Source organism: Spodoptera frugiperda, chromosome 26 (genome assembly GCF_023101765.2).
Source record: "Spodoptera frugiperda isolate SF20-4 chromosome 26, AGI-APGP_CSIRO_Sfru_2.0, whole genome shotgun sequence".
NCBI lineage: Eukaryota > Metazoa > Arthropoda > Insecta > Lepidoptera > Noctuidae > Spodoptera > Spodoptera frugiperda.
Genome location: NC_064237.1, coordinates 4,094,994 through 4,108,594, shown reverse-complemented (window position 1 = coordinate 4,108,594; position 13,601 = coordinate 4,094,994). Strand labels below are relative to the sequence as shown.

Genomic DNA, 13,601 nt, shown 5'->3' with positions numbered 1-13,601 from the left:
AGTCACCAAAGTAAGTCAGAACCTCATTCATTCATGTAAAATTTTGAATCTTAAATACGAAAATAGGATTAAAGACATTCACCTATTTGCAGAGATCATGCAGTCCCTGCCAAAGTTTCCTTGCAGGTAAGATTACGTATGCAAAACTAAACTGTGAATCTGCAAGTTATTGTAAAAGCATCTTAAACTAGCTACTGTTTGCTTCACCAGTGAGTTTTCAGATAAACTTCGTATGCAGAAATTCGCATTCATATTATTATGTAGATGTTATATGTAAGTTAGTGGAGTTAAGTTATTCCATGATAATGATATAAGAAGTCGTAAAACTTGAATATGTTAGTGAGCTCTGGGATTTTCTTTTTGTTGAACATTTTATCATCAGAATATAGTGTTAGTTGATACGATACTTCAACAAAGAAAGTTCAGCAAGCAGATTTTAGTAGTGGTTTTATAACCTAGATTTAACATCAACTGTAATTTTAATGGTAAAATATAGGTTAAAAGCTTCTTGGTTTTATTTATTACGCGAGAACACTTAACTTTACACAGTCATCTCCATATCATAAGCATAACATACATTTTTATGCGAGTCACAGAGTAAAAAAATAAATGATTCTGTTCTAAACCGGAGGAAGGTCGCAGCCACAATTTTGTTTACCCTTTTTACTTTAATGATCTGTAAAATGAACGCCCACCGACCCTTTAACGCTTCATAACCTACGACAGGGAAAAATATCCAACCTTTAACTTCCATTCAACCCTTAAGCTGCATACTTGATAAATAGGTGCAACTTTAACTTGTTAGACTAACGGCTGGCTTAACTCGGCTTAGGTGATTGTGAAGTTGAAAAGTTACACTTTCAGATTATAATGTTATGGAGGCATTTCAGCTTGGTTTTAAACCAAAATTATTATGTGCATTTTATGTAATTAATTCAGACTTGTGATTTTACAGTTAAAAGGGTTTGAATATTTTAAAAGCTTTTTGCTACATTCTAATAATTTAACCCACTAAAACATTGACCGCTATAAAAGACAAGTACGGTACCTAAATATTTTTAGCAATAAATTGATAAGAATAAAATTCCATCCCTCTAACAATAGCTATTCAAATTCAAACATGAAATAATTCTCCCGATAAAGAAGGTATTTTGTCTTCTATTTTCGATACCTTTTAATATTTCACGAAATCGTTTTGAATTTCTATCGGAGACGGTCGTATTCGGCGATTTTAATGAGTAATCTCATAGCATTATGTGGATCGAGTCGACTGGTATCACAAAAGGTTTGTGTTATGAGAGGGAAACGCCACGGGCCTACCCATTGTCCCGACAAGCGACGACGGATGCTCATTCACACTGTGCCAGTACCAAGCAAGTGTAACGGGTTGCCTACTATCCTTTTTGTGGGAGAGTGGGACATAAAAATATGGGTCTGTGTTTGTGTGTCAAATAGTAATGTAACACGTATAGTATGCGTGGTAACGTATAGTTATCATCAACGTAATAATTCAAAACAATTTCCTTTATGTGGCCATTTTAGAATTCACTGATTCATAAGGGTGTCTATATTGGTAGCCACATTTTCGTTCAATGATTGTCATTGATTGTGCTTGATACGTATTTTATAGTCCATAAAACAGCTATAATGGTGAACGTTCCAACTTCTGTTTACGCAATTGCTAGTTTTATTTTTGCGAATGCCCGTAACATAATATGTGTAGTCATGCAAAGAAACGTGATGTCTTTATTGATGACTTTATGTTTGGTACGGAAAATAAACAACGCGGGAAATCAAACGACTTTTATTAGAAATGTCAGTAATAAAATAAATTCTAAACAAATAATATTATATTATGAAATTATTATGACACCTTCTTATAAATTCATACAAGTTTACGCGAGTTTGTCCAGCTGATCATGAATATTAACGATTACGTCTCAGGCTCTTCGTAAAGTTCGGATGTCGTAAACTTCCAAAGTTGAGTATTTATTGGATAATTTATTATCGCCCTTATTGGCATATACAGCCCCTTTGAGATGACATAATTTTTATGATGTAGGAAAAGGTGGAAAAAATGACTAGCGAGTAATTCCGTACGCGTCTGAACGAAGCACTATCTTGAAGTGAAGAAGCGCACGATAGCAGCTCCGATTTCAAATCATCGAGTCTCTCGCTTTAATATTTCATTCTTTACAAATGGACTGACATTTCTGAACGAGTTCTGTTGGAATGAAAAACTGAGTCAACACCATTATTATTTGAATGATATTATATTTGGCCCTTAAAAGCCCCGTGATTGGGTACTCGCATTTTTATGAAAATTATTACGAACGAAGCACCTATTCCATTTTGAAGAATGTTTAAGTATTATTGACAAGCGAAAAGTGCTTTCCGAAGGGTCGGTATTTATTTGGATTTAATATACCAAAAGACTTTGTTATAAAAAATAACATGAAAGCAACAAAAACATAACTGGTTGGAAAAGAAAATAACTTTTAATTAATTTATTGAAGCGGATCAGTGAGTTAGAAGTTAAAATAAGAAGGTTTGAATCTCAATTTAGAATTAAATCTCGGAATAAATCTATTGACAAACGGCGAAAGTGACGCTAAAAGTTAATTGGATTGGTTTCAGAGCCACTCCGGTCCCCTCAAGCTGAGCTATTAATTCTGAATCGATTTTTTATCCCCGTTTTATTAGATGCATAGTTCAAGACAAAATGCTTTGAAGAGCACTCGAGGGTGTCAGTTTTTGTTCCTTACAGCTTTTGTTTCGAAACGATTGTTAATAGATTGTTTTGTCTTGGAAAAAGTAGGTTTGATTAAGAAAATAATTAGGTTAATTGATATAACGACGATAACATTTTATTTACGTACCATGTATTATTAGTTGGAAGCAATTATTGTCAATGAAGTCAAAACTTTCATTTTATAGATCTACTTAAAGTAAATACTTTAAGTAGTACTTTAGTACTTACAACAAAGTAGTAGAGTTCCCAAATTGCCTTATTTCATGCGCGTAAACAATAAGCTCATTCGCCTTGAATTTTCCCTCGCAGCATTTCAAAGACTGCCGTACAAGCGGTACTGCTTTGTGGCATCACGATTTGTACACAAGTGAAACTCAGAGCTCTAATGTTGCATCTCTTCCCTTGCAATCTGAACCTTACGACTTCGGCATAAGAGCGGGCAATACGCTTAAATGACGCCCACGTTTCGTTTTCTTTCTGCTTCGCGGCAAATGCTAAAAACGAAATTACAAAGCCACGCGATTCCACGTGCAAACTAAGAGTCGTTTCTTTCCCATTTTAAACTGATACGATTTAAACTTCTTTGAATTTAGAAATTGAAAATAAAAAGCATGTAACAGAGAGATCGCTATCAGAAAAATGCTTTAACATGAAAATGGATCCGAACTTTTTAAAGAATAAAGCTGTGCAGTGAAATGAGACGAGCAAAGACCTTGTTCAGTGTGCTTTTAAGATAAAAAATTCTTTTAATGTATTTAAGACAAGATAATTGATCCCGTCGTTGCAAGTCGTGACTTTTAAATACTTTTATTGACTTTTCAATTAGAAAATTCTTAGCAGCGATTTAAAGGAAAATTATTTTCAGTTTATACCAAAGTTGTTTAGGTAAACTGTCACACAAGTGATTACTGGTGAAAGGTGGCAAGTAACTTGAAACTCAAAAATATACTTCAAAAGATAACAATACATTGTTATCAGACCTCACAATATTTGGCATGATACGTCCCTATATTTTAATGAAGGAACTCATTCCAATTGTGAGGATCATTATATGAGTATTCGCGTTACATAAAAACGTTGTTGTGAAAGGGAACTTTTTTAATTTTAGTTATTCTGGGGCTGGGATACTGCGAGAGCTGAATATTATATGGGGCACGTACGATGTAGAAGTTCGAACAATATACACTGATGTTTATGTTATTAATAGGGTATGAAATTCAGTCTACTATTATAGATCGGAGACTATAACATCATCATTGGTTGGTAAAGACCTCTGGAAGCATTAATCACCACGTGATGATTGCCAAGGTGTGATTCATGTATAAAATAGCCTAAGAACTAAAATAATAACTGACAAAAACTGGATGTACCTACATAAAATTCATATGGCCTCTACCTGCAAGTAAGTTCTTTGTATCGATTTATATTTTCTTTGAGACAAATTCAATAGAAACGGATAATCCTATAAACCCTTATTACTCGCCATTGTATAGTCAAGTTGTTTACAAAAACTAGTCTTATCTAATGCTCAGGCATCAACAACATGTTTACCTTCTCATTTTACCTCTATTGAGATCACAAACATGAAGCCAATCATCTCTCATCATTTCTATTGAATTTCCTTCCTTCAACTTATTTAATCTTATAAGCTGAATTTTCTATACTTTGTACGCATTCATCGTAGGTATTCACTTGATTGTGTTTTATTTAATCTAATTGATTTGTCTAGGTAAGTGATTTGTTTACGAATATGCAGATTTTTTTATTACGCTTTAGTTAACAGCTTTATTTTTGTAGGTTGATGGAGCTCCGGCTCGAAGAGCAGAAGTAGAAACGGGGTGCTTTTAGTTAGTACGAGTCTGGCAAGGCCTCTCGCCTCACCCAAGGCAGGAGAAGTAATTGAATGATTTTCCCCTGTCAAAAAATTATAAATATCCACAGTCTTGTTCTTAAGATTTTTTACGAAATTGCAGTATGAAAAGCTCCGGTAGTGCCAGCGCATTCATGCCGAAGGAAGGCTCTAACACATAAATTTAAACTGCAAAAAATCGATTGTACCTAATAGGCTAATGTTGCTACTGCTTTGATTTAAGGCTGGAGCGATGACCAAATGAAAAACTTCACTCGTTACTTTATTGAAACGTACTTTTTGATACAAGTTACTTTCCTCTATCTTAATAAACAATAAAACTGAATAGCAAAAGCGTTGAGATCTGTGTTCCTAATATAATCGTTTTTGCTTCGTCATCCACTAACGATTTCGCTCGGCTATTAGCCTTTCATCATGCGAACTTCGGGTCAGGGGTGCTTTCCCATTATTAAATCAATGCTCGATTATCAGGCCTTTTCTTATATTATTATATGGTTTGTAATAATAATAGTACTACGTTGGTTACTAACAGTAAGATTAGGTGGAATCGACTTCATAGTGGTATTTGTGGATAACCGAGTGGTATTTTTATTTTGGTGTGAGCAAAAAATAATCTCATGAAGAAACGTTTTGATAAAAAGAAGGTCCACAGATTTAGGAACTTTTATCTATTGCCTTTCATTGCATATTGTTTTTTAATAAATACTCAATGGCTAAAATTGAATTACAAATGCCTTAACTCAAACCTCCTTTATGAAATAAAGCTAAACACGAGAGATAAAACAACTCGTAACAAGGATTAAAGTAGTTAAGTAAGATTTATACAACTTCTAATCTGTATCTTACAATGTTAGTCGTTAGTTTCTCAGTGTACAAGGGTACTTGGCACCGTGGCGACATTTGTAACAATATAATGCTCTCTGGGAGCTTGCCCGTGACCCATAGCATTCACCCACTTCCTCTCTTCCTTGACTTATTTTATTTAGTAAACACATTAGACGTACACATTGTGGACTTGTTTACAAAACACATTTCATTTTTGCTGTCAACAATACTACCGTTTTGTCTGTTCAAGGATTAGAAAAATGTGACGTTTTAAAGTTATTCTTCTTGCAGCCTTGGACACAATGGGAGTTGGAGAGCTTTTACCGTTGGCTTATTGTCAGTTTTATGGCACAATGCATTTTCTTTTCTAGAACTTAAGATGGCAAGATTGGACCTTGCAAGGCTTTGGTAACTTTATTACTGTTAGTTGACTTTAAACTATTGTCATTCCTACAAAATATTCGGATTTACAGCAAACTTTCGGGTATTGGTTAACTGTTGCCAATTACCAGTCTAGTCCAATCGCCTCTGAGTGGCTTTCCACAGTTGCGTATAAAACCATCAAACTGACGAGGCACTCCAATCAATCAATACACCACATTAATATTCAACTTTAAGTACCCAATAACAACTCCACCAAATGAAATTCACGAACATATTAAATTTTCATCAGCGGCTCAACTTCGACCTTTAGTACGTCCAAAATTTTCTCTAAACCTTTCACTATAAATAGGAATGAGCGAATACCGGGCCACACGTCGATATCGACAGGTAGGTAGTGACATGGTAACATAGAGGCTGATATTTACATAATTGTGAGGTAGTGGTAACAAATAGGTAGTCGTTTTGGCGTCAGTTCACGTCGGTGACAATTGTACAGTCGCACTCGGCATCGCTCCAACGGGACCCTATATTACCGTGTCCCTGTTATCTACTGGTGTCGTTATGTTACGCTTGCACGGCTTTAATTATACTTTGCTTTTTGAGTGTTTAATGGCATGCAGTTGGCAGTGTTGTGCAAGGCTGTACCGGTGTTTTGGCAGGTTGGATTCGCCATTATCGTTGTACTGAGTTTGTTTATTGGTATGAAATGCTCGATACGAAATACTTATGGTAAACAATGTACAACAAAATACAAAACATTAATGTAGGTATAATTATAGTGAACATGTTAGAAAATAACACTTTTTTGTAACAATTGTAACTATGTCTTCGATTATATATTTTTAGTTAGTTATTTTTAGAACAAGTGCGTGTCTGATATCAATATGTGTGACTTACATCGTAAGTATGTCATGTTTTAAAACTACAAAATAAAAAAAAAAAAAAACAATGGGAAAGATACGAATATTTATAGACAAATATAAAACTATTAAGTTCTCGTATAAGTGAATTAATTATTCTGATGTAAAAAGCAACCGTGGACCGCAAATTCGATATTTGATGGAAATTCGTATTACCATGAAATGTTTTGTACACTATAATTACAATAGAAATTATTAAAATAAGCCTCCTGCTATTGAAAGTAGATTTTAATTAATTTCAATTTCATAAATTGAACAACAATAAATTATTTCAAAACGTCACTATGACATGGAAATATTGTAGAAACTGTTCAGTAAATAGAATCAAATTAAAATTATGTTGAAACTTAATTAACTTCTAATTAAAACTTCAATTTAATTAGTACGGATTACTGGGCGTTGTCATGACAACCCTTTAACAGGGCTCATGAGTGGGGGAAATGGTGTCAATCGTGGAAGCAGGGAACAAAGTAAGATCTTAGTTACCCACTGTAACTGTGGAACCTAATTTATTCAGTACTCCACAAGATACGAGTGCCCTAGAGTGGTCTACATCAGAATTTAATATATATTCTTTCAATTTACCTACATTACATTTCGTACTTTAACTACCAAATAATAAAGTTTACTTTCCCATGAACGGATTACTAACTCAGCGAAACATTAAGACTTTATTTGTTGCTTTTAAACTCGAAATATAGGTGGAAATGTGATATTCCGTTGAATATCTATTGAATATGATATTTCCATAAGCTCTACGTAGGCTTATGCTTAATACCATCTTAGATATTTCGAGAATCATATTTCCTAAGCTACTTTCGAATCCTTGGAAATAGATCTGCGAAAAACGAAACTGACTCACAATGTATATGTAACAATTCATGATTCCAACAGTTTATTGATTGTTTATCATTTTTAGTATCTCAGTAGTTCTATCTTGTATTTAGAATTAGTCATGCCGTGGCTCAGAATCCTCTGATATACGAGGATTTATACGAGCGTGGCAGAATTCGCAGAACAACATGACAGTGAGGTGGGTATCCGAGATTTGCTGTCGACATTTCTGAATTACTATATTAGTGCTCAAGCACTGGAACAATGAACTATTTCGGATTCATATCTCATCAAGACGGTTCTAGTACCGTTTCAGCATTTACCTCTTTGAGTAGGGCGTTAAAGTAATGTTTAATCTCTTTTGATATTCTCAATTCAGGTCAATTTTGGTAAACATAAAATTTTAACATTTATTATCGTAGATTATCATAGAAATCATTCAATCGGAAATTCAGGTCTTATTCAGCGATTTACTGAACTAACACCAGATATACATAATAATTCTAGAATAAATTTTAGTTTCTATAATTAATTTCGTCGTTGCTAGAGATTAAATAATATTAGCGAGGACCTCGTTTCGTTTCACTTTTTACAGAGATACTTTTGGCCGTTAGCGCAACTTTTCTCATTAGGACAACATTAAATGAATGAGTCAAAAATTACACCATCAGAGATAGGTACTCGTAATTTGCATAAAAATGTGAAAAGTGTCATTATACAGTTCACACATTACCCTAATTTCTATGCAAACTGAAATTATGTGTTTATGAGCCATATACAACGGGTTTTATCAAGAATGCCGGATATTTATAACTCTTTTTTTGAGAAATATTAGCATCAAACTAAAATTAAAATTAAATATCCCATTAATACTGTTCTATTTAATTAAGTATCAAATTCTAAGGTATCGAATACAAGATGAAAGAAAATCTATGAATGCGGTAACCCACAAAAGAACGGAGCTACATCGCGCACCGAAGTATGTGCGCATAAAACAATTTAGATTCATTACACACATGCCACGCAGTTGAAACTAACCAGATTTGTTTTTCATAATTTATATGATAGTTAGCCGCGCCTGTTGTAACACGATGATTTTGTTTGGTATTGTTACTTTGAACTTTTGTTTGTACTATAAAAGAAAATTAATATCTAAAGAAAATGGTTTCTAGCCGCAATGATTAACTAGCAAGATATTACATTACCGACTAAACATGAATAACGCACTCGGTCGTAGGCAGTAAACAACCATATTTATGTTTGCACAAGAAATTCAATAACTGCGAGGGTAATGGAAATTGATGAGACTTGGACCCTGGAACACAAATTGAAAACCATTTAAATGTGATGAAGAAAATAAATTGGTATAATTTGTTGCTAAATGATTCTCGAAATTTGTAGTTAGAATTAATTTATAGAAGAGCATTTAAAATAAATATGTCTTGTAAATAAGTCGATGTTATTATGATAAATAAGAACTTTAATATAAAAGTGAACTCCTAAAAATAGAAATCAAATCACATCAAATATTACAGTTTCAATTTGTAGTAAAGGTTTAGACTTTATACAAATACCTAGACTTTGTAATATTTTGTCTACCAAATAAGTGTACCTAAGTAACTATGTAACTACGGTCGAATTTTAGAGTAAATAAACACAGTTCTACTTGCTTGTTTGTACAAATAACAGCCGTAACTTTGAACACTAGTCATGTACAGCACCATGTACTTGTGTAATATGAAATCAAAACTATGATATTTGGACAAAGGTATAAAAGCAAGGGGAGGAGGTCGGTGGCTCTCAGCTAGATTGTTTGTCTACGCCGCAGGGCATCGCTTCTCAGGCTCACCGGCTCACAGGCTCTGCCCAACCTTGTATGAACATAACGTGCTTTGTTCTCCAAGCTAAAATGTTTTCTCAAATTACCTTAACCTTGACTGCCCTTTTCAGTCTAGTGTTGGCTCTTGGTCCTTTGGTCGCAATTTGAAGTGAAAGAAATCGACGTAAGTTTTCAGTCAAGATCGTAAACGAGTGATAAGACAACTTATTACTAATGGAATACGAGTAATTATTGTTTACGAGTTAGGTAGATAATAGTTGATTTTGTTCTGGTCGACGTTTTCTTTTTACTTTTACTGTTTCATACAATATTTTCAAGTTTTCGTTAGTTACGATAGGAATCTATTCCAATACTCTGGAAACAGTATTCACCAATAAAATCAAGGATTAAACTGGTATATAAACATAAAACCAGACGACAGAAAGTCTACAAATTATCCTAATTTCAAGGGAAATTAGTCTTCGTTTGAAATACATACGTTTTATTCAATTTACATATTCATTACGCGCTTAGCTACCCTACATTGGCGTCTTTCTGTATGCTCGATTAAGTTGAAGGGTAATTGTAGTCGTCTGCTTATTTATTTATGAAGGTGTCTGAATAAAATTCGGTAGCTACTTATAATCAGTGGTCTGGCAATAGATTAAATATTAATGCTACGCTGGGAAGGCTAAGAACAACGGAACTTGTTTCAGAATACAATATGGCGGTAGCTTGCTTCATTGATTAATTATGTTTTGATAACCGTCTCTATCTCTAAAATTAGACTCAGCTTTTTACTAATTTATTATGAAAATTTCTGTTATAGTGGGTTTAGTTTTAAATGAGGTAGGAAACAAAGGTTCTGCGAAAACAAAATAATTTTAGAGTATTGTTATTATCTTCTTACTCCATGGAACTAAATTCAAATCGGAGTGCTACTGATTTTCTCATTTTTGAATCAAAGCGATTTATATAGGTATCATCATAGAACATTACAATAAGCCCATCGCGCTTACAATCTCTAAAATTATAACAACTTTTATATCAAATTTTAATTAATGTCTTCATATTTTTAGCGTATAGTAAACAATGTATTCTGTGAAGGCTACGCAGCCTTGCATTGGCCATGATAACAAAGCTATATTAATATTATATAGACACCAAAACGTTGGCACGAGAACCCGACAACAGAAGGGAGATTAAACAAACAAATAATCGGGAATATACAATGGCAATTGGGAATTTTGCTTTACGCGTACTTGATTCGATATCGAATCAGTAGATTTAGTCGATCACTGGAATTTATTTGTACTTGATGAAGAGAGAAAAAGAATTCGATTTTTTAAGGTAAGTAGAAAGTTGTTAGATAGATCCTTTGTATAGGTACTGCTGAATCTTATATTTTAATGTGTTGTGGTGCATTAGTTTTTTATCGCTCTACGAACCGAGTGAAACAAGTACTTACTTGTATTATGATACAGAAAAACTATCATCTTTGTTCTAAAACCGTTAATTTCTCAAATAAAACTGACCTCTGCACCTCAGATCTTTAGACTTGAAATTCCTTGCTAGTCTACGTCGTAAAACAGTCGTGTCGCCGGAGGTCATACGACTGATACACGCGTCAAAGCTTTGATCTTCGCGAACGCTGTCAATTATTCACAGCACGAGAGCCCCTGTATGCAGCCTGGTACACTGGTACCAGTTGTATTTGATTGCGAACAACCTTGTTTCTAATTGAAACAGTTGAATAAGCTTTGTGAGAGAAATTGTACGACAATCGGTTATTGAAAGCTGTTTCTAACATTTCGCTCTGTAACTACGACTTCATATGAACATAGTTAATTTTGAAAGTGTGTTTATTTAAGGGCATAACTATTACTTATCTACACATTTCATTGATTTCATGTTTTGAAACATTACCATTATTCAAATTCAGAATTGTAAAAGTTACTTAAAACTTATGCATTTTTCCAATACTCTAGTCCAGTTTTAAACATAACGACGAAACTTTTAAAAATAAAATTCCACTGCAAAATATCACGGAAACAAAGAACAGTAAACAAAGCCCCTTCAGTGAGCACCACTACAAATCTTTTAGATGACCACTCGACCTACGAATCCGTCGTCAATCCCAATGTTTGCTATCATCGGCTGAAGGGGGCTTAAACAATTCAAGTGTATACAGTCTGTTTCCAGACGAGTAGCTATCTGTGTAACAAAACTATCACTGCTTATTAACTCCCCTATATCATATTGCTCTTTTCTTTATCGCGTAACACATATTTTACGATCATATTATGCGAAAAATACACCACCCTGTATTAAACGGTTGGAGACAGAATTTACAAGAGTTAATTCAGCAAAATATATACCGGCCATAAATCTAAAAACCGTTGGCTTGCTGTTTTCTCGATATTTTTATTTTACTTTTCGTTTACTAAGACCCTTTCTATTAGTCTTTCAATGTTATTTGGTCAAAAGAGAAAACTTGCGGAATATACGCGTCTGTGTCTCACTTCGAGTGAGTATGTATATTCAGCATAGTCACGTGACTGTAGTGTGCATTGAAACGGTACGCTTAAAAATATGGTGTGGTACGGTAGTTATTATGATATAACTATGTTGAGAAGCTCTGAAATATACATATAATTATATGATACACATTATACAATGTAAATTATTTTCTATTGAAAAGGATATGGATTAGTAATGAGTTTGAGACACCAGCTTCTCGGTCTCGTCTCTTGTGTGAGGTACCGGAGAGCGACCGGCGTGAAGCCGGGGAAGGGCAGGCCTTGCCCCACCGTGCTCTCCGTGCTCAGGCCGCCCTCAGAGTCCGAATCCCCCCCATCCGAATCTGAGCAGCCGCCTTCAGAATCGGACTCGGGCCCGCCCTCCCGGTATCCGTAGTAAGGCATCCTCTCCCGATCACCCGACATTCACTTAAACTTATAAGCTCATTGTATCACTTAATTGTCTATTAAACACTACTTCACCATCTTAGCCGCGGGCTCAACTATACAAATACGTGTCGGTGAGCACCGGCAGCGGGTGTTTGGACTGCTCCGTCACGACATTGTCAACAAACTCCATCGTCGAAACACTACACTATCTGAAACAAAACAAAAACAAGATTAGTTACGTAGAAACTCCCATTTCTGAGTTAACAGCTAGTTTGCCATCAGAATGAAACAGAAAAACATTTCTTTTTGTTTAAAACCCGTATTCAGTAAGGAACAAAATTAAAAAAAAATCCCCATTCAAAAGAGATAAAGTATAAAGTACACTTTTCGCCAGTTTCATTCGCTTCGCATTCAGACTATTTTTCACTACCGTGAAAATTTTCCTTTTCAAAGCCTTTTATAAGGAAATGTTCCTTAAAGTTTTAGTGCAGAAGTTTTACTGCTATATTCGTATACGAAACAGCTGGAAATATGAATGAAAATAAAAATATTAAACAGCGAAGTGGTAAACAATTACGTGGCTATTTCATTAGAGTTTGGGAAGGTAAAGCCGGCACACACACAGCATAATTATGACGACAAAAATGACTAATGAGCTTTCTGCGTACACAAAGGAAGCAATAAAATATTTATAGAATCCTCGCGTGCCTGTAATACTTGCCAGAGGGTCGGCTGAGGTGGAATTACACAGTTTAGGGATATAACGAGAGTTATGAAATATTGGCCTCCTCGAATGTGTATTAATCAAATGCTGTTTTACTACGAAATGCTTAACGTTAATCAGTAGTATTACGTTCATCAGAATTGTGATTGATTGAGTTATAATTATGCAAAATCGTGGCCCTCATTGTACTATGACTAACTAGCGATGTGGTTGAGATCCCGTAGGGGGTCACTATGTCAATGTCAATGACGTAACCCAGCGAGAAGTTTCTGGAGTAATTTTATCTTATTCTATTAACTTACTGAATCGCGTGTTACAAACTCTTCTCGAAAATGTGCCAGAAAAACTACATAGTCTATCTAAAATAATTAAACTCAGGAGTAAAATCACAAATTCATACGAAACTCAATGGCGTAGTTAAATTAACATAATCCGCCGTGAACTATAAAGTTCTCACATCGTAACCTGAACACAATCATTATGGTCCTTCCGTGTAATGTGCTCGTTATATTTCATTGGCGATTCATTCAACGTTTTGCGGTCCTTGCGTCCGCGATGGAACTT

At 34.6% G+C, this 13,601-nt stretch overlaps 1 protein-coding gene across 9 annotated transcripts in view; it reads right to left on the bottom strand.

The window, feature by feature from the left end:
• LOC118264018 (voltage-dependent T-type calcium channel subunit alpha-1G) overlaps positions 1-13,601 on the bottom strand; it is a 125,721-nt gene that overhangs the window by 36,497 nt on the left and 75,623 nt on the right. For all 9 annotated transcript variants that reach the window (XM_050704803.1, XM_050704797.1, XM_050704799.1 and 6 more), the window contains exon 3: positions 12,112-12,522. In XM_050704803.1, the coding sequence (XP_050560760.1) occupies positions 12,112-12,349 (238 nt within the window). In that variant the 5' untranslated portion in view covers positions 12,350-12,522. The remainder of the gene's footprint in view (positions 1-12,111; positions 12,523-13,601) is intronic.